General features: G+C 40.3%; 1 protein-coding gene across 3 annotated transcripts in view; it reads right to left on the bottom strand.

The window, feature by feature from the left end:
- INO80 (INO80 complex ATPase subunit) overlaps positions 1-22,530 on the bottom strand; it is a 137,263-nt gene that overhangs the window by 15,004 nt on the left and 99,729 nt on the right. For all 3 annotated transcript variants that reach the window (XM_063652134.1, XM_063652133.1, XM_054450302.2), the window contains exons 27-29: positions 22,215-22,342; positions 12,089-12,183; positions 3,756-3,828 (exon numbers count right to left, since the gene is read on the bottom strand). In XM_063652134.1, the coding sequence (XP_063508204.1) occupies positions 3,756-3,828; positions 12,089-12,183; positions 22,215-22,342 (296 nt within the window). The remainder of the gene's footprint in view (positions 1-3,755; positions 3,829-12,088; positions 12,184-22,214; positions 22,343-22,530) is intronic.

Genomic DNA, 22,530 nt, shown 5'->3' on the forward strand with positions numbered 1-22,530 from the left:
TCTCCTGAACTTCAGACTCTGCTGCCTGGGTGACATTGCCACTTAACATCTGATACTCCTAACTGATCTTCCTGTTTATGTCTCCTTGTAGCACTTCATTTTTTTCTCCCACTCTAAACAGAAGCTAGAAGGATGCATTTAAAACTCAAACCAGATCATGTTACTCCTCTGTTCAAATTCTTGCAATTGCTCCCCATCTCAAAGTCCTTACCACGGCTACTAAACCCTATATGATCTGCTTCTGCAATAGCCATCTCATACTACTCTCCCCATAGTTGATTCTGTTCTACCCGCTCTGGGCTGCTTCCTTTTGCTTGATTATGCCAGGGCTTTGCACTTATCTCCTCTGCCTGGAATGCTCTTCTTTCTGCCAGGTATATGCTTAGGTTGCCACCTTTCTTCAGATCTTGGCTCAAATGTCACCTTATCAGAGATGCCTTACCAATCCATATAAAACAGCAACCCCTGATCATTCTCATGCTACCACTCCTTACCTGATGAATTTTTCTTCATAGCATTCATATTATCAGCTTTTTGTTTGTTTGTTTTTGAGATGGAGTCTCGCTCTGTCACCCAGGCTGGAGTACAGTGGCACAATCTTGGCGCACTGCAACCTCTGCCTCCCAAGTTCAAGCAATTCTCCTGCCTCAGCCTCCCGAGTAGCTGGGACTACAGGTGCCCACGACCACGCTCAGCTAAATTTTTTTGTATTTTTGTTAGAGACAGGGTTTCACCATATTGGCCAGGCTGATGTCGAACTCCTGACCTTGTGATCTGCCCGCCTCCGCCTCCCAAAGTGTTGGGATTACAGGCGTGAGCCACTGCGCCTGCCCCCATATTATCAGTATTTTTTCCATTTCTTTATGCTTTGTCTACTCTCCCGCCACTGGAAATGTAATTTATAGTAACTATGAAGATAGAAATGGAACTTCTGTTTTGTTGCATGCTGAATTCCTAGTGCCTAAAACAATGCTGGGCCCTTGGTGGATGCTCATTAAACATTTGTTGAATGAATGAATGAATGAATGAATGAATGAATGAACAAATGAACAAACTGTTCCAGGTACTAGAAATACAGACTTTTTTTTTTTTTTTTTTTTTTGATATGGAGTCTCACTCTATTGCCCAGGCTGGAGTGCAGTGGTGCAATCTTGGCTCACTGCAACCTCCGCCTCCTGGGTTCAAGTGATTCTCCTGCCCCAGCCTCCCGAGTAGCTGGGACCACAGGCATGCGCCAGCACATACGGCTAATTTTTGTATATTTAGTAGAGATAGGGTCTCACCATGCAGGCCAGGCTGGTCTTGAACTCCTGACCTCAAGCCATCTGCCCACCTCAGCCTCCCAAAGTTCTGGGATTATGAGCATGAGCCACCGCGTTCAGCCTAGAAATGCAGACTTTTGACTTCCTTCCATTGTTGAGGCCAAAGTCTAGTATGTAAAATAATTACTTACAATGTATTTTGATTAACTTGAATAAAGGGAGGGGCTGGGGAAGGAATACTGACACCTGAATGGGGTTTTAAAGAACAAACAGAAGTTCACCAGGTGGAAGAGGGGACTCATGGGAGGATGACTTAGGCTGAGGGAACAGTTTATCCAAAAGTGTGATATGGCATGGTGTGTTCAGGGAACTAGAAGTCAATCATTATTTCTGGAATATAAAATTTGGAAGGGAAAGTGGTCTGATAATTAGGCTGTAAAGGTAGATAAAGGACACACATGAAGAGCCTTATACTTTATTTTATAATTGATGGAGAATTCCTGAAGAGTTTTAATCAAAGGAGTAGCATGATTAATAAAGGGCAGAGAGAAACTAACAGAGTACCAGCATAGCAAAGAATGGATTTGGATCAACAGATATGAAGCCGGGAACTGAGAGTGGAGTCCAAAAGACCAGCTGGGACAAAGTGATGAATCTTGTACTCGCATTGAGAGTATGACTATGCTGAAATTCTTAAAAGATACAGAGAGCAGGGAACCAAGAGATAACAAGACGAAAGGCAAGTTTCTACTATCTGATATGGTAGAAACTATGTGATATGGCTCAAGTGAGCCACCACATCAGAGAACCCACAGGAACAACATATGCCACACTGACAGCCCTCCCATAGTATGACAGATGCTGATGATGTACAGCTACTCAGCAATGCCTCCAGTGGCCCTCAGGTGCTCATGTCCTGCCGTACCTGGTTAACTGAAAGTTTAGATGCCAAGGAAGGTGCATCCTATAGTTGCTATTACAGAATGTGTAGTATCAGATTAGTGAGAGAGAGAGAGAGAGAGAGAGAGATATTCCCCCTGCTGCTGTGAATCTATTCAAGCCTCTACACTCCTGTACCTCATTTCTCCACTACCCTCATGAGTTTGCTTTCTCCTCACAGTTGTGGGGATTTTGATGTTCTATATGTCAGAGAGGCACCATGATAGTTACATTAAGTGCCATTTTTAGAGTCATGCCTTTTATAAAATAATTTCCCATTTACGTATTTTTAAATCTCAAAGTTACTAAAATTCCTATTAAATATATTTGAATCTTAGGAATAATTTTGAGATTCAAAAAGAATCCTCTTCTCTTTTTTCTTTTTGAGACAGTCTCACTCTGTCGCCCAGGCTGGAGTGCAGTGGCACGATCTTGGCTCACTGCAGCCTCTGCCTCCCGGGTTCAAGCGACTCTCCTGCCTCACCTCCTGAGTAGCTGGGACTACAGGCACTTGTCACCACGCCCGACTATTTTTTTTTTGGTAGAGACGTGGTTTCACCATGTTGGCCAGGATGGTCTTGATCTTCTGACCTGGTGATCCACCCGCCTTGGCCTCCCAAAGTGCTGGGATTACAGGTGTGAGCCACCACACCCAGCCAGGAATCCTCTTTTCTTCACCCTTTCAAACACTGAAGCATTCCTGCAAGGAGACTGGGTAGGAAAGAGTGGATAATTTGTTGGAATATCTTCTCTACTTTATTTTTGAAATTACCCTTTTCATTGCTCTCCAACCACCTTTTGAAGTTCAGGATACAAAAAATGGGTTTTTCCATTAATGGAATAATGCATAAGAGTAACCAAACAATCCTTTCTGATTATAGCTCCTAAAACAAATCTGGATGGACTGATTTTTTTTCCAGTCTGTTTTCCCTGATGTACCCTAAATGTCTCCAACAGTATCAGACACATAGTAGGCATTAGTGAAATATTTGTCAAATGAATGTGTAAGAAACTTATTCAGGCGAGGCGCAGTGGCTCACACCTGTAATCCCAGCACTTTGGGAGGCTGAGGCAGGTGGATCACTTGGGCTTCAGAGTTCAAGACCAGCCTGGGCAACATGGCGAAACCCCATCTCTACAAAAAATACAAAAATTAGCTGGGCATGGTGGCGCATGCCTATAGTCCAGCTACTTGGGAGGGTGAGGTGGAAGGATCACCTGAGACTGGGGAGTTTGAAGCTACAGTGACCCATGATCATGCCAATGCACTCTAGCCTGGGCGACAGAGTGAGGCCCTGTCTCAAAAAACAAAAACAAAAAAAGTATTCAAAGAAAATGAATAGTAAAGTCCGTAAGGAAAGCTAAAATACTCTAGTTCCAGTCAAAGAGCAACTAGAGTCTTTTAACACAAGCGGCAAAGAAATAAAAAGTTTGCAAGTTTGTGACACAAAAGCAAAGGGTAAAACAAACTGAATGCCATAGTAGAAAAACCTGCACAGTAGGTTTCATAGTAGAAAACCTGCATATCTAGTTGATTGTGCTCTCATTACTTACTGTGTCTGCAGCAGTGAGATTGATACCCAGTCCTCCAGCTCGTGTGCTTAACAGGAACACAAAGATGTCATTCCTGCAGAAAAGGGAGAGATACGTTAAAGGAAAAACTGAAAAGAAAAAATGGCATGTATCAAAAGAGAGAGATCTCTGAATACAGAACATAAAGTCTAGGACTAAAAAGAGTTTTGGTGGTTACCTAGGCCTGACTAATATTTCTGTAAAGCATTATACAATGTTGCTCTGTTGTTACAACCAAACATGGAGGTCATCTTCCAATTTGCAGATAAACTTTTGCTGCCCACTAATAGATGACTGATAGGCAACACAAGTATAAACATGTAGCAAATATAACAGAAAAATGTTACCATAGATGTACAGACCTCTCTCACTGTCATATTTTTAAATCAAACCATTCCTAGTTCATATAGAGGGGCCAAGTAAATTAGTACTTCCTGGTTTTCTCTAAGAATCATGACTTATAATAGTTTGGGGACTAATGTTATTATTCCAAAGCACTCTTTTTTTTTTTAGACGTAGTCTCGTTCTGTCGCCCAGGCTGGAGTGTAGTGGCACGATCTCAGCTCACTGCAACCTCTGCCTCCTGGGTTCAAGCAATTCTCCTGCCTCAGCCTCCCAAGTAGCTGGGACTACAGGTGTTCGCCACCACAGCTGCCTAATTTTTTATATTCTTAGTAGAGACGGGGTTTCACCATATTGGCTAGGCTGGTCTCAAACTCCTGACGTCGTGATCCGCCCGTCTCGGCCTCCCAAAGTGCCGGGATTATAGACGCGAGCCACCGTGCGGGGCCCCAAAGCACTCATTTTAAGATGAAGAAAGTTGAGTCCCAGAAAAATGACTCAAAGAACTAAGACCCAGGCCATGACTTTTATGTGCTAACTTGAATTTAGGATCAGTCCATGAAGACAGGCTGGAATTAAGTACTTTTGGATGAATGCCAACACACCCCTTACATACAAATAATTAAATATGGTTTTCTCAGTTTCCTTCTACTTCCTATGTTCTTTCAAAGAAACACTGAATTACAAATAAACCAGTAGGTATCACTGTCACTCACTCGAGCAACAAATATTTACTGAATGTCTTCTGGGAACAAGCCCATACCAGATCACAAAGGACAGGCTTTTTTTTTTTTTTTTTTGGAGATGGAGTCTAGCTCTGTCACTCAGGCTGGAGTGCAGTGGCATGATCTCGGCTCTCGGCTCATTGTGACCTCCACCTCCTCGGTTCAAGCAATTCTCCTGCTCCTGCCTCTGCCTCCCGAGTAGCTGGGATTACGGGATTACAGGCGCCCGCCACCATGCCTGGCTAATTTTTGTATTTTTAGTAGAGATGGGATTTCACCACGTTGACCAGGCTGGTCTCCTACCTCAGGTGACGCACGTGCCTCAGCCTCCCAAAGTGCTGGGATTACAGGCGTGAGCCACTGTGCCCGGCAGAACAGGCTTTTGACTAGAACAGGCTTTTGACTCTTATCTACATACACACACACACACAAATAAGGGCTCAGTTTTAGCCCAGTTCATACAGATCACATAAATATATCTTAAGATTATCTTGCATCTTCATATTCCTGACACCTCAGGCTATTTTCCAGAATATCTCTAAGGAAAATTGATTGCATTACACTGGTGAGCAAACAGGACAGTCCTTTTAAGTTAAGTTGTTAATCCCTTTTTTTTTTTTTTTTTCGTTTGTAGTGGGGAATCCAACTGGAAATTCATTTAGATTAGTGTTATTCAAAGTGCAGGTCACACCTATCATTGGTCATGACATCAGTTTGGTGCTTTAGATGGCATTAAAGAAAGAAATTAATTAAAGAAAGAAAAAGATTAGAAAATATTCTAATGCATTACAAGTCATAACGGTAAGTAATGTTTTGTGAAGTTTCAAATATAGAATAAAGGTACTAAAATCACAGCGTAAAATTAATTTTATTTTGTAGATTCCAGTAAGGAAACAACAAAAAACAAACAAAAAAACCACCAGAAACAAACATACTGACATCAGGATGCTCTCATCCCTTCAGGCTATTCTTCCTTAGTAAAGTCACTTGACTGCTGACAGTCTGTTTCCTGGACTATAAAACGAAGATGCTATGAATACTGCTGAAGTGACTAACTGATGACGTATCAATGTCAAACATAAGTATCGGTGAAAGAACTATTTTGAAATAAACATCCTGGTTAATCACTAAGGTAGGTATGTCATGTACAAATCTGCCCATTATTTGCATTGAATTAAACACAACTTTCCTACAGAGGCATGGATAACAGACCACGGGTGGCGGTCTCTCAGTGATTCCAAATGCTTCGTGCTCCCATGAAAGTTCTACTAGCTTATCCTTAAATTTTATCACAAAGGTTAACATTTCGTAATTTTATTTATTTAATTCATAAAACGCCATCTTTATGATTAAATTGTGTAGTGTAAACCAAAAAGTTGAAGGGCATCTGCCAGTTTATAAACACATTTTCCCACAGAGACGGGATGATGTAAATGGAAGGAGGCAGGGTATCTCACAGGCCCAAAGAAGAGTATTTAACCACAATAAGGCTTCAAATAAAAACTGATTGAGCTTTTTAGGGCCGTACTAATCTCTAGAAGGCTGAGGTGTGAGGATCACTTGAGCCTAGGAGTTCGAGATCAGCTTGGGCAATACAGAAAGACCCTGCATCTACACAAAAATTTTTTTTTAAAAATTAGCCAGGCACGGTGGCACACACCTGCAGACCCAGCTACCTGGGAGGCTGAAGCAGGAGGATCATTTGAGCCCAGGAGTTCAAGGATGCAGTGAGCTATATATCACACCAATGCACTCCAGCCTAAGCAACAAAGTGAGATTCCATCTCTTAAAAAGGATAAGCAATCCTTCCCACTTCCGCACTGAGAAGACTGCTCTTGCACCATACATCTTCCTCTCCTGCTTTGGTGGGTACAAAGGCAAGGAATACCTGCGTGAGAGTTGATGGAGTCATCCAATGGCTGGGACTTTTTTTTGTTAATTCTTGAGGAGACCCAAAATATGAGCATGGGGTAGGCGTCAGGGAACGAGTACAGGGTGGGAATATGGGGGACTGGTGGGAAAAGACAAGGCATTTGAGAAGTATAACAAAATAAAGTATTAGAAGCAAAAAGATAAGAAATTTCTGGCCAGGTGCGGTGGCTCATGCCTGTAATCCCAACACTTTGAGAGGCCGAGGTGGGTGGATCACTTGAGGTCAGGAGTTCAAGACCAGCCTTGGCAACAGGGCGAAACCCTGTCTCTACAAAAATCAAAAAATTAGGTGGGTGTGGTGGTACGAGCCTGTAGTCTCAGCTACTTGGGAGGCTGAGGTAGGAGAGTCACTAGAGCCTGGGAGGTCAAGGATGCAGTACGTTGTAATTGCTCTACTGTGTTCTACTGCACTCCAGAGCCTGGGTGACAGAATGACACCCTGTCTCAAAAAAAAAAAAAAAAGAAAAGAAAAGAAAAAGAAAAAGATGGGTAATTTCCATAGTCTGTATAGCCAGAGGTTAGTTCAGATGTAATCACTTACAAATAGGGGCTATATACAGAAGAACACTAGTGAAAGAAATGTAGATAAAAATAAATTAGTAGAAAAACTTAGAAATACAATGGTTTCTTTTGGATATCAATTATGTATTGAAAAGATGGCTTGTGATGATGAGGTAGATGAATTCAATGTAATTTTATCATATTGTAATAAAAAATAAGAATTGCAGAAAGCTTGGGTTCTTATAATTAAAGAAATTAGTTCCTACCATGGACTATACTGCTGTAAAAAACCAAAGTATCTAAATCAAACTACTAAGAAGTTCCTTTCTACTGAATAACGCTATAATAGTATTGATAATGTGAATTAACATTTTAGGGGCTCTGACTAAACAGGAGAAAACAAAATCCCAGAAGGCAACATGGTGGTCTGGGTGCCCTCTCTAGGAGGCTGAAAAGGCATCTCAACTCAGGGTCTCTTGGAACAGACCTTAAAGACCAGGCATCTGGCTGGTCTGTAAAGGGGCCTGTAAAACCACACAGCAAAGACATGTGTAGGTCTCGCTCTCACTCTTCTTTAATAACCCACTGAGGTGACTTTGCACCAACATACCCAAATGGTGCTAGGCACATAGCTGACTGCAGTAAAGGCTTGTTGAATGACTGAAAAAGAACCACAATGAAAGACAACTGTGAATCTCTACAACACTCACAAAGAAAAAATCCATGCTACAGTCACTTTTTCCTCATGTTTTCCAAAGAGTCACACTGAGTGGCCAGATAATGGGGAGAGGATCCATTTGGTAAAGGTCATGGGTTAGGAGGAAGGGAAGCAAAGGCCAAGGCACCACAGAGCAAAGACCTTGTGAATGGCTTCTAGGATCATGCACTGGTCACATGCTCTGAATGTTGCCCCGTCAGGACATCCTGGCCAAACAGTCTTTAGTCTCAGTCAGACTTTTTCCTGGAAGGATCCTTCATAAATAAATCTTGTATGAAGGGAATGTAAATGGCTTTTTATAGGCGTTGTTGTTTACTCTGGCTGACCTTTGAGCCACAGGGCTTTCCAGTTGAAACTGCAATTTTTTCTTTTGATGTCCTTCATTAACAATAATTAAAATATTTGGCAAGGAGTGCTTGTGTCCAAAAACACCTGTCTTTTTCTCTATATCAGGCGATTGCAGTCACTCAAATTTATAAGTTGAGCATTTTCCGCCCTTTGGAGGGGTCAGCATATGCATAGTCCAGATTCTACACATGAGAAATAGATTACTTCTTTGCCATAATCCCAACTCTAAGCATCCAGTTTGTAATGTAGGCAGGGATCAGAAGGAGACTTTAGTCTCTTTTTCCATTTTGCCTAATATTAGATAGAGGGTGTTAAAATGATGGTTACCCAAATGTTGACTCTAAATAACATTCACTGTTACCTAAGTAATTCTAAGTTGTAGAGTCTGAAGGCTCAAGCAAGATTTCCTAATAAAAGCTGTGAAAAATTACATTTTTACTAAGTAAAGCCAAGTAAAATTTAATGGTGAAAATGCCATTCTTTTAGAGCTAAACTTTTCAAAATCATTGTGCACTACTACTGGGACTGCCCAAGTAATTCTGCTTCCCAAGTTAAGTAAGATATTTCAGAGGTAGTAAGTTATACACCTCCTGATTTTTTTCCACCACAAAGGTACTGCAAAATATTCTGAGCCCTGGGTCTCACAGCCCAGTTTTCTAATAATTGGGTAAGCCAGGAGAATGACTGCGGCTCTAAAACTCAGAAGCCCAAATCACTAGAAGTCAACATACTACAGCTCTGGCTGGGGTTTATATTATCAGAATTTTCTACAAAGAAATATACATAGTCTTAAATGTTCTTATCCTTTCACTCAGTAATTTCCCATGTTTGAATCTATGCTAAGATAGTAATCTAAAATAGTGACAAAGCTTTATACACAAAAATATTCACTCAACATTTCTAGTAGATATTTCTATTCAATAGTAGAAAAGTGGTATATATACCCAGTGTAACAGAATAGTGATCATTAAAAATGTTGTCGGCAAGGCTAGATGCGGTGGGTCACGCCTGTAATCCCAGCATTTTGGGAGGCCGAGGCAGGTGGATCATGAGGTCAGGAGATTGAGACCATCCTGGCTAACATGGTGAAACCCTGTCTCTACTAAAAATACAAAAAATTAGCCAGGCGTGGTGGCGGGCGCCTGTAGCCCCAGCTACTCGGGAGGCTGAGGCAGGAGAATCGCTTGAACCCGGGTGGTGGAGGTTGCAGTGAGCCAAGATCACGCCACTGCACTCCAGCCTAGGTGACAAAGCGAGACTCCGTCTCAAAAAAAAAACAAAAACAAAAACAAAAGTTGTTGGCAAAGGCTTTTTAATGATATATGAAAATGGTTATGACAGAATATTAAGTAGAAGAAATCGGATACAAAATCCCACCTATAATATAACAGTATAAATATAACCCTATACATATGTTAAAGACTAGAGGATATACCAAAATGTTAACAGTAGTGGGATTGTGAGTGATTTTTCTTTTCTTTTTCTTTTTTTTTTGAGACAGAGTCTCGCTCTGTCACCTGGGCTGGAGTGGAGTGGTGGATCTCTGCTCACTCTAACCTCCAACTCCCAAATTCAAGTGATTCTCCTGCCTCCAACTCCCGAGTAGCTGGGATTACAGGCACCCACCACCATGCCTGGCTAATTTTTGTATTTTTAGTAGAGACGGGGTTTCACCATGTTGGCTGGGCTGGTCTTGAACTCCTGACCTCAGATGACCCGCCCACCTCGGCCTCCCAAAGTGCTGGGATTACAGGCGTGAGCCACTGTGCCTGGCCTTTATTTTCATCTTTAAATATTTTTCAAATTTTTCTCAATAGGCATTTCATTACAATCTACAAAGGCCCCAACTGTTACTGAAGAAAAACAAAACATTACTGTTAAAAAGATCCTTAAATGTACAGTATCAAATATACTAGTAGAAAATAAACAAAAACAGTATCAGGTGAAATACCTATTACTTAATGGCTTTTCTCATAACTCACAAAGCATGCCACCCCATACCAGTGTGCCCACCTCACAAATATACTGGCATGACTGGAGAAAATACAGGCACTCTGAGAAAACATACAGTCTATAGCTCACACATAAGATTCCTGTCAAGTTGCAGCTCTGAGGCTGGAGTAGGTAAGGACATGACATGATAAAATATGTATCACTGATTTCAGAATTAAGAAAAGATGAAGATCACCCAGTAATTTTTTTTTCTCTTTTTGCCAAAACAATGTGGTGGGCTAAGGAGGCACAATGCTTATTCATGTTTCAAATAATTGGTTTTAGGATCTACTGGTAGCTTCCACTAGGTGAGAAGCTAGGTTAGGCTATCCACACAGCTGCACCAGGGTAACAAATGGAAACGGGTTTGAAACAGATCTTCTCCTTATTCTTGGTCAAACAGGCACCTGGAATTCTGGTGTGTAGTTTTAACTTAGGAAAAATTCTTTAAACAGAGGACATTCTATGTTGAATTGTGGATGTGTTTTATGCCAAATTATTTGATGTCTGAATTAAACCATGCTTTAGAACTGAATGGAATTAAAAATTGTAATCTAAATAAAATGGCTATGTGCTTAATTTTCTTCACAAGAATTCACAAGTGAAATATTAAGAGGCCATGCAATTAAAAGCCAGAGTCAAAGCTGTTCTGATTTACTGACATTAAGATCTGCTTTATTCCTTGGCTCTCCAGGTCTAAGGAGGAAAACTGAAGATGAAGTTCAACAGACCCGTCACTAGTGGAGCCTGGCTTTCTCCTTGGAGAGAGCAGTAACCAGACTCTACCTGTTACAATGAGAAGCTGCACTCAGGATAATTATGGCTCTGTAAACCATCAGCATTCAGCAGGCGGTAATTGAAATTTCATAGGCTCATTAGCAGGTGGGAGAGGTACTGTGGCTGAGAGCTGCCAGTTGAATAGATTGTACAGTATTGCAATTTGTCATACGGCACTGTACTGCTACTATGTTAAAAGGAAAGCAGGAAAATAAAAGGTACTTTTTCTTATACAAAATGAAACACAGAAACAAACTAATAACTTTAAGTCAACACTCAGAAATGGCTACTGTTAGTGGCCAGGATCATTGGTTCATGCCTATAATCCTAGCACTTTGGGAGGTGGAGGTGGGTGGATCACCTGAGGCCAGGATTTCAAGACCAGTCTGGCCAACATGGTGAAATCCCATCACTACTAAAAATAAAAAAATTAGCTGGATGTGGTGGCGCATGTCTGTAATCCCAGCTACTTGGGAGGCTGAGGCAGAAGAATTGTTTGAACCGGGGAGGCGGAGGCTGCAGTGAGCCAAGATCGTGCCACTGCACTCCAGCCTGGGTGACAGGGAGAGACTGTCTCACAAAAAAAAAAAAAAAAAAAAAAAAAAAGAAAGAAATGGCTACTGTAAGCAATGAGGAATACAGGCTGGTGGATTTTTTTCTACATACCTATTATCCATTGAGGAGGATCTTGGTTCATACTTAGAAATGATTTCTTTTATTATCCAAAGAAATAGGCACTGGTGTCATAAGAAAGTATACTTCAAATATACAAACTATCAGGTATATTCTCTTTTCCTCTCCCAGACACATAGATCTGAATTATGATAAGCAGATTTAGTAACTTCTTAAAATGGCAGGAATTACATCTTGATTCCTTAACAATCTCAGATGTCCTGGCATTTAAAAAAAAACAAAACTTACCATTTCAAGCACTAGAGGCAAATTAAAAAGATAATTTTTGTAATTCCCATGAACATTACCTGTTCTGAAAATCAGCAACCATGTCTCGCCTCTCCGAGATCTTGGATGAGCCATCAAGCCTCATGTAGGTATGCTTCCTGTAAACCATGTATTCCTGCCAACCAGGATAAAAGGACACAGTAAGTCTGATGCAAATTACTGTATTCTGATTTCCACAAGCATCTACCCATCTTCTACCTTGTCCATTGGAGGCAAGCCATTATAACCAGAATGGGGAGAGAGCAACCCCAAGAGTACAAGAAGTTAATTTGTAAATGAGTTTACTGCCTATGTGTGAAAATCCAGGGCAATCTGAAGATTATAATCACTCTCAATTTCAGTTTGGAACCTAATCTTATTCCTGTAAATTCCTGTAGGTTTCATTAAAAAAAAAAAAAAAAAAAAAAATTCCACAAACCAAAATAGTTTTTCAGTCATCAACCAGATATCTTTCACAGCTATGAAAATACCTACTTTTTTTTTCAGTGAATAACATTCACTGAAACGAATGTGTTTCCCCAGAGCAAATCTTTACTGATTAAAATGCTTAAATTTACAGCCTAAGCTTCCTTCTCCCAACAGAGCATGCATCACTGTTATGGGAGGCCTAAGCATCAGAGTAAAACAAAAGACAAGGTAATTTTCTATGGCAGAGAATGTTCTTGACATCATCAAGAGGAATTACAACTTTTAAGAATGAAGAGACGTCAAAAGATACAATAGAGAGACTGCCTCTCCATTCTTAGAAGTTGCAATTCTTCTTATAGTTATGTCCAAATGAACATTTATTTCCTCTTTTGTTGTCTCTGATTACGCTACAAAAAGTCCACTTGTAGAAGAACTAGTATCAAAAACAACACAGCTGCCTATTTATAAGAAACAGCATAAAATAGTTACTTCGGTTCTCAAATAACTTCTCTATTGAAAAAGACTAATCATTTCTACATTTGGGAAATGTTTGTGTTAATTAGTTTTCTGTGGTCAAATGTTCTTATATTGCAATATTTTCATATGTAACTCTTATACATGGTGGGGCATTTTAGCACATCAGGTTGCTGTAGTTTGGAATATCTGGTGCAGCGTATGTGACAGCCTATTCTTAGATGGAGTGAGTGCCAAGAACTTGGCAGAGGTCTCTGGCTAGGGTACATGTGAAGCGAAGCTGGTCAACAAAGTAGACAAGCTTATTGACATATGCATCTTCATTGTGTTTTATATTTGGTTTAATTTTAATTTTTTACTATTTCTTTCTGTCTCGAAGTGGTTCCTTAAGAGCTGTGATAATCAAAGAGGAGCATAAAATAAAGTGAGCTTCAAGTTCATACTTAGTGGTATTGCTATATTGTAGGACTGAACTAATGGCAGAAGGGTAGGGGGAGTTTTGGATAAAAAGGACTTCAGGAAAGAAGGTATAAAATGATAGCAAGATGATGGTCCTTAGAGGCTTGCTATACCTTTTGCAGCTAATCCAATCACAGAACGTTGCAATCAGAACAACAAAGTAACTAGACAATACCAAGATAGTTTACAGAGTCACCCATAACACAGATTATAACTTTAGCAAAAAGGTAGACTTCCTGCACAGGCACTCTTTTTTTTTTTTTTTGAGACACTGTCTTGCTCGTCACCCAAGCTGGAGTGCAGCGGCGCAATTGTGGTTCACTGCAACCTCCTCCTCCCAGGTTCAAGTGATTCTCCTGCCTCAGCCTCCCTAGCAGCTGGGATTACAGGCAACCACCACCACACCCGGCTAATTTTTCTATTTTTAGTAGAGATGGGGTTTCACCATGTTGGCCAGGCTGGTCTTGAACTCCTGACCTCAGGTGATCTGCCCGCCTCAGCCTCCCAAAGTGTTGGAATTACAGGTGTGAGCCACTGAGCCCAGCCTGATTTGCCTTTTAAACTGAACTTCTAGCCACATAAAAGCACTGATGAATGAATCTTCTAGTAAATTTTGCTGTTTATATATTTATATATCAAGGCCAGCACAACCCCAGGGATATTAATCCTAGACCATAATCAAACCAACCCTGATCATAGAGAGCCTGTTACTGAGGCAACAGAAGTGAATTATTCCCTTCCACTGCTTCAAGTCTTAGCTCTTGAACTAAGATAAGCAGTGGGATTTCAGGCTTTAGTAAATTTAGAGTCTATTTCAGTAAATAGCTTAAAAAAAAAAAAAAAACCTAGAAAATGGACATGGAAAGATCTGTTAAAAGGCTGAATAGAGCAACATCTACATCCTCACACTATAGGAAAACACCTAAAAGACAAAGGTTGGGGCCAGGTGTGGTGGTTGCCTGGGCGAAGTGGCTCATGCCTGTAATCCCAGCACTTTGGAAGGTCGAGGTGGGTAGATCACTTGAGGTCAAGAGTTTGAGACCAGCCTGGCCAACATGGCGAAACCCCATCTCTACTGAAAATACAAAAATTAGCTGGGTATGCTGGTATGTGCCTGTAGTCCCAGCTACTCAGGAGGCTGAGGTGGGAAGATTATCTGAGCCCAGGGAGTTTGAGGCTGCAGTGAGCCAAGATCATGCCACAGCACTGCAGCCTGGGCAACAGGGTGACTGTCTCAAAACAAACAAAAACAGGTGAATGGATAAAGAAAATGTGATATATATACATACACACACACACACACACACACGAATATTATTCAGCCTTAAAAAGAAGGAAATCAACATGAATAAACCTGATTATGTTAAGTGAAATATGCCAGACATAGAAAGACAAACACTGCATGGTTCAACTTATATGTGCAAGCTTAAAAAGTTAAAACTCATAAAAGTAGAGAGTAGAAGGGTGGTTGCCAGGGGGTAGGGGAAATGGAGAGATGTTGGTCAAAGGGTACAAAGGTTCAGTTATGCAAAATGAAAAAAATCCTGGAGATCTAATGTACATCATGGTGACTAGAGCTAATAATATTGTATCGTATATGTGAAATCTTCTGAGAGAGACAATATCACATGGTCAACCTTAAATATATACAATTTTTGTTTATCAAGCATACATCAATAAAGCTGTAGCTGGAAAAAGCTTCAAAGATTATTCTGATAGCCTGTATCAGCAGCTGAGAACAACCACTAGAAAGGGAAGGCAGGGCAGTTTCCCTTTGAACCTTGCCATTCAGCATGGCCCTCAGATGGGCAGCACTTGTACCACCTGAGGTCTGTTAGAAATGCAGAATTGAGGGACACATCCCTTACCTAGTAAATCATAATCTGCATTTTATTTTTATTTTTTTTGAGATGGAGTCTTGCTCTGTTGCTCAGGCTGGAGCGCAATGGCGCGATCTTGGCTCACTGCAACTTCCACTTCCGGGGTTCAAGTGATTCTCCTGCCTCAGCCTCCCAAGTAGCTGGATTATAGGAATGCGCTACCATGCCTGGCTAAGTTTGTATTTTTAGTGGAGATGGGGTTTCATCATGTTGGTCGGGCTGATCTCAAACTCCTGACCTCAGGTGATACATCCAAGGCCTTGCCTTCCCAAAGTGCTGGGATTGCAGGCATCAGTCACCACACCTGGTGTAATGTGCATTTTAATAACATTTGATTCGAAAGTATTAATTTTGAGAAACACTATTGTAGAACATATGTGGTTTTTTTGGTTTTGTTTTGTTTTTGAGGCAGGGTCTTGCTCTATTGCACAGGATGAAGTATAGTTTTCTTGGATCACTGCAGCCTCGACCTCCTGGGCTCAAGTGATCCTCTCACCTCAGCCTCCCAAGTAGCTGGAACTACAGGCATGCACTACTATGCCCAGCTAATTTTTAAATATAAATTTAAATTTTTATAGAGATGGGGGTCTTGCTATGTTGTCCAGGCTGGTCTTGAACTCCTGGGCTCGAGTGATTCTCCTTCCTTGGCCTTCCAAAGTGCTAGGATTACAGGTGTAAGCCACTGTGCCCGGCCAAACATATCTGTTTTTAAAGCATTGGAACACTTTCCTCAAGCAAACTCTTACACAGAGCCCCTCTAATATATAAAATAGATAAAAGCATCGCTATCCTGACTGATAAAGAGTGGCCATCTCTGCTTAATATCTACTGGTCCTCTAACACATCCCATCAGTTTGAAAACCACTGTTTTACTATACAAGTTGAGAAGACAATGCTCTGCTTGCATGCCACTGATTAAAAAGTAGGACTTACAGATCACATCCACACATCACATCAGTGGCATGCAAACAGAGCTGCCAGCATAACTCAAGATAGTTTTACTGAGCATTCACTAACTGCCAGTCACTGTTCTATTTTACCTGGTTATCTTTATCCAATCATTATGGCAACCTTTAAGGTAGGTGCTATTAAATATTTTTTTAAATTTCTCTTTTAACTTTTTTCCCCCAGGATCAGAGATCACAATCAAAATCTTCAGGATCTGCTCTGCAACAGCTTCCAATCACCTCCTTTCTAAATTTTTTTTTTTTTAGATTTTTAATTTTCATGGGTATATAGTAAGGGTAGGTGTTATTATTGTCCCTCCTATCTTACAGATGTTAAGGTCCCTAAAGTGACACAGGTAGTAGGTGGCAGACTTAGGATTGAAACTCAAGCAGATTGGTTCCAGAGTCCTTGGCTTAACCCTCCTACTGTTTCCCAGATGGAAGGGATGATCAGTACTACTAAGAAGAAAATAGAAAGAGAGCCCCATTAACCCTAAGGTTCTTAATATATCCTGTCCATAACCTGATCCATCATCATCATAAAGGATAATTGGACACTTGAAAAAATAAACGCAAATGTTTATATATCCTATTACCAACCTTTCATTCTGAAACTTCTATTCCAAAGCTGGCTCTGACTTTCATTTTAACCAGATTTCATTTTGATAAAACAATTTAGGGGAAGGACTCAATATGGTCCACAAACCTGCAGATCTGATGTAATTTTATTTTCTTGGACATGCTGTTTTCCATCTTTTGGGGTATATCATTAGCAAAAGGCTACTCTATTACAATTTTTCTGCAGTCCAAGCAAATTGAACCAAGAGAGTTAAATATGACAGCCATAATTCCCTTATCTAATACAGAGCCCTTTGGAGCAAGACTAGCAAAAGGCAATCATGGGCCCAAAATAATCTGACTTCAACCTACTCCTGTTATTTCCCTTTCTTCTATGCCATATGTTCCAGTCACAACGGACTACTCTTGTACCTTTCTATCTCTCTTTTTACATCCGGCTTCCTTAGTCTCAAATTCCTTTCTCCCTGATGGTTGAAATTCTATTTGTTCTTAACTTCAGATGCCACTGTCTTTGTGATGCTTTCCTCAAGAGTGACTCAGTTAGAAATAAACATATCCTTCTTGCTATCCTCAGCTCTGTTCACGCTTCATTTTGACATTAGTATCAGGGTACACTGACAGGTATTTGTGTATGTATATGTCTCCTCCACTAGATAAATTCCTTAAAGTCAAACATCATGTCTAACTAATATTTGCATCTGCCTAGCATTAATGCCTTGCTCAAAGGTAGCATGGAGGAAAAAAGAATTTAAAAAAGATTACAACACAGCATGGTTGTAAGCTGACAAATTTCCTTCTATAATTCCTAAGACCTAATAAGAACTCTAGTTAACAGTGGCCCCAATTTTTTTTTTTTTTTTGAAAGGAAGTAAAGTACACTTGGAAGAAGGCCAAGCAGGCAACTTAAGATATCAAGTGTGCCAACTCAATTTGCTTTTCATTCCATGGGGCATTTTCAGAATACCCAGCTTCCCAGTATCTTCAGAATCACAGCTTCCAAAGGTAACCTGCATTTCTAATAGAGGCCAACTCATAAACGACAGAATGTCTGCTCAGGATAAATCTTCCCCCAGTGAGGCATTGCGCTTGGATAGATGACTGAGCAAGTTACACAACCCAGGGTCTCAAATGTCATTATGTATGGATTACCTGGATTTAATTCTATATTGCACTCTTATCATATATTGGTACAGTTCAAGATTTGTCTGGATTTCAGTATTTAACAATTACACCACATATAGCATAAGCTGATTAACTCTTTCCAAGTACTCTTTATTGCATAGGAAAGTATCAAGTGGCTTATTTCCTTAAACTACAAACTCAGTTGCTTGATGCAACAGGAATGAAACTCAAAAGAGAAGACTCAGAGATAAGTCATCTGTAATAAGTTAAAAGCTCTTTGCTACTACAATACGGAGAAGAGTCCCTAACCATGGTAAAACTGGTGGTAGTAGGAAAAGTTCTGCCTGACATCCAGCTGGATACCACCATCCCAAATGCACAGAGATTATGTGTTCCCCTACTATGCCTAACAGCCAAGATTCTATAGGTGGCCAGGCGTGGTGGCTCACGCCTGTAATCCCAACACTTTGGGAGGCCAAGATGGGAGGATTACTTGAGGTCAGGAGTTCGAGACCAGCCTGGCCAACATGGTGAAACCCCATCTCTACAAAAATACAAAAATTAGCCAGGCGTGGTGATGCGCGCCTGAAATCCCAGCTGCTCCGGAGGCTGAGGAAGAATTGCTTGAACCCGGCAGGTGGAGGTTGCAGTGAGCCGAGATCCCGCCACTGCACTCCAGCTTGGGTGACAAGAGCGAGACTCTGTCTTTAAATAAATAAATTAAAAAAAAGATCCTATAGGTGGTTCAGTAAATACCTATAGGTGGTTCAGTAAATTTAAAATAAACTCATAACGACATTTATTGATCTATGATTTCCTCACCTATTTATGTCCTTGACTTCTGCCTATGGCAAACTAAAAACTCCTGGCTTGGAAATTAAGCAGTCTCCTCTTCACTATGTTTGTTTTTCTTAGTGCCCATTTGTTATAGCAAAAGCACTCTCCTTTTAAAAATCCCCTATCGAGAAATACTACTATTTGGATTCCATGTGAAGGAATACAACATTTCTGAATATAGTCTATTTGGAAGAAGATATGATATATACACAAGGAATTTAAAGTCAGATTTTTACCCAAGGGAAAAAGGAAGCGATCAATGACTTTAAAAAATACTGTGCAAATAGTAATGTCCAAAACTAGTATTTCTCACAGTATTTCAAACCTGGCCATAGAGAAGTATGTGAATTCTTAATGTCTTCTAGTTCTGCCAAGCCCCAGAAACAGACAGCCAGCCATGGCTAAGGCACATAACAACAACAACAACAACAACAACAACAACAACAGCAACAACAAAAACCCCAAAAAGGCTGTTGGATGAAAGAGAGCTGCTCACGTACTCCACAGCAACACAGAGCTTTGATACCCGCAATGTGAGTTTCTAACTCTTACTCTATTGGAAGCATTTCTTTCTCTCTTTGAACAGGGTATATGATTTCAAGAGAAAAAGGAAAATCCTGAAATAAAAACAAAACAATCAACATTTTGAGACTTAAGTCTGTGTTTTTTCTTAAGGTCAAGTATACTCAATGGACAGGATCTATTCAGAAGGTCCCAGTGCAAGATCATGTACCAGGTCATGCTTTAATGCTGAAACATGGCTTTAATGAATGTTAATACTCAGAGTTTCTATTATGAAAGTGACTGAAAAACACTCTTTCAAAGATAAAAAATTGCAGACCTAGTGCTGCACCATCTCAAGATGTACAATATGTTTATATTTCAATCAATGATTAGATATATGGTAAACACTGTGGGCATTGTAATTCCACGCTCATAAATTAAATTCTATTTCAGTACTAATCTCCTGGAATACAGAATGTGGTTCATTTGAGTGGATAATATTAAAACAAATTAAAAATGAATAAACTTTAAGAAATTAAAGGAAGAACAATTAGTGTAGTATTAAGGAAACCAGAGAAGAATTTCATTTTAGTTTTTAAAACATACAAATAGTTGCAACATATTCTGGTTTCAGCATCCAAGATGCATGTTATACATATGGCTAAGGAATGTCAGCAGTTGTGAAATTCAGGCTTTGAATTTGCATTTCCCTAATTTGGAATTCCCCTTAGAAATTCATCTATGTTTAGAGAGGTTCTCAAGCTGCTTGTTTGCAAAATCTACCCACTAGGTCCATAACCCAAAAATAACTGTTGGATTATAGATAGAGAGGAAGTGATCCTGGTGGGTAGAGTTTACAGCACTTATCCTGAACAAAGCTTATCATACTCTGAATTACTTATTTTAGTAATATTTAATAAGAACCTAGAAGTGTGCGATACACCGAGGGAAGGACTATAATAAAGGCTGTATCAAACTTAAACCACCTATACTCACCTTCACCTACTGAAGCTAGTTTATTTTTGGATTGCTCATTCACATTCCCTTGGAACTTTCCTTTCATATAAATCAACATGTAAGACTATAGTCTTGGAAAAGAAATACCATTATGTCCCTTACCTTACCTTACCATACATGTCCCTTACCTTAGCATACTGCTTTCTCTTTAATTGTTAGCAGCTGAAGATCCCTACTTTAGCTATACTTTCCCTGCCTCTTGAGGACAAGGAAAGTGCACTTTACCTAAAAAGAGCCCCACTGCAGGAAAAGTTACTCATGTTGTTTTGGCTGTTGGGATCATTTGTTTGAACTGAACACTAGACATGCAGGCAGTCCTTTTATTTTGGATTACTACTGTTAGGACATTTAACATAGTTAATATATACATCAAACACAACAGCTTAATCACCTCTCTTATGGTGACTTACATTCACTCATAAGCACTTCCATCATTTAGGAGTAAGTGGCCTACTCATAATACAAACCAGAGAGTTTAGTCTGTCAACAGCATTCAAGGGGCTATGAAACCTAAGACTTAGTGCTGAAACTGACCCCAAAAATCATTTATGTCTCTTGCTAAAAGAAGTTGCCAGATTATTAAAAGAAACCTCCCACTGATTTCAGATAAATTCATTGCAAAATTCAACAAGCCAATCCTGGCTTCCAAAAAGCCTGAAAACCCTCCTTAATGCTAGCCTTCATTCCTTCTGTACTGATATGGTCCCTATTGCTTTATTCCTAGATAAGGATAATAACAGTACAATTTCCACTTACTTATTACTATTCCCTGGTGTAGCAGGGAGAGGGTATGAAGCCTTATACATGTAAAAACATGAGAATATTTATGTACTTCTGACAACCAGGTGCTTCTGCCTCTCAAACTTTATTTATATAAAGACTTATTCTACTAGTTTGCGATTATCTGTTCTCATTTTCACTCTCCTGTTTCTAGGTCTGTGACCTCCTATCCCTTAAAAAATAAGTCACCACTCAGACAAGAAAGGGAAAAACCTCAACGAAGAAGCAATTAAACAAAAGCTGCCTTGCACAGTTATATCTTTTCCACTAACTTAGTAGCTGTCAAGGCTGGTTGCATATTAGAATCACCCCAGGACCTTTTAAATATCTCGATGCCCAGGCCTCATTTCCAATGTAATAAATAAGAATCTCTGGGAACAGGACTAGAAATCCATATTTTTTTAAAGCTTCTCAGGTGATTGCAATATGTAGTCAAGTTGAGAATCACTACATTAACTCAGGTTGAATAGCTGTTCTTTGCTTTTTTACACAGAGAACTAATCCTAAATCTTGTTTTCCATACATAATTTTAGATTCCTAGGCTGTGACCTACTTTAAAATTAAGAAATGTCTTCCCTAGTAAAAGAAGGATGTAAGGGGTGTTCTATTTCACTGGTGTAGGGCAGGGGACAGAAGTCCTTCACATACTCCCCATGCCAGGAGCTAACTCTGCTCCCTTTATAGACTGTAAAATCAAAAAAAGGAGTTTCGGGAGCTGGGTGTGGTGGCTCACGCCTGTAATCCCAACTTTTTGAGAGGCTGAGGTGAGTGGATCACTTGAGGCCAGGAGTTCAAGACCAGCCTGGCTAACATGGCGAAACCCCATCTCTACTGAAAAGAAAAAAAAAGAGCTGAGTGTGGTGGTGCACGCCTGTAATCCCAGCTACTAGGGAGACTGGAGCAGAAGAATTCCTTGAACCCGGAAGGCAGAGGTTGCAGAGCTGAGATCACATCACTGCACTCCAGCCTGGGTGATAGAGTAAGACTCTGTCTCAAAAAAAAAAAAAAAAAGGAAAAAGAAAAAAGAAAAAAGGGAGTTTTGGGGCTCCCATTAAGCAGGACTAACATTAGTCATGGACATCTGATTCCTACAAATTAAATGTCAAGGTATCCTAGGTCCCCAAGATTCCTTCTCCTACCTCCAGCAGGTCTATCATCCTGGTCATCTGGGAGTAGATAAGGACCCTATGCCCTTGAGACTTGAGCCGAGTCAGCAGGACATCAAGGGCATACAGCTTTCCACTGTCAGTGATGAGACTCTCCTTGCCTGGGGAGAAGAAAAGGGGGTGAGGGGGAACTGTATTTAATTGAAGCGACAAAATCACTCAATGCAAAGCTGTATGCAAAACCACAATCACTAAAACCAAGATGCTTGTCATCATGAGATCAGAAAAGTGCTCTAAAGGGAGAATGCAGCGCCCTGAAAATATCACGACTCCAGGAGTGCCCTGGGAA

The sequence above is a fragment of the Pongo pygmaeus genome, chromosome 16 (assembly GCF_028885625.2).
Source record: "Pongo pygmaeus isolate AG05252 chromosome 16, NHGRI_mPonPyg2-v2.0_pri, whole genome shotgun sequence".
Classification (NCBI taxonomy): domain Eukaryota; kingdom Metazoa; phylum Chordata; class Mammalia; order Primates; family Hominidae; genus Pongo; species Pongo pygmaeus.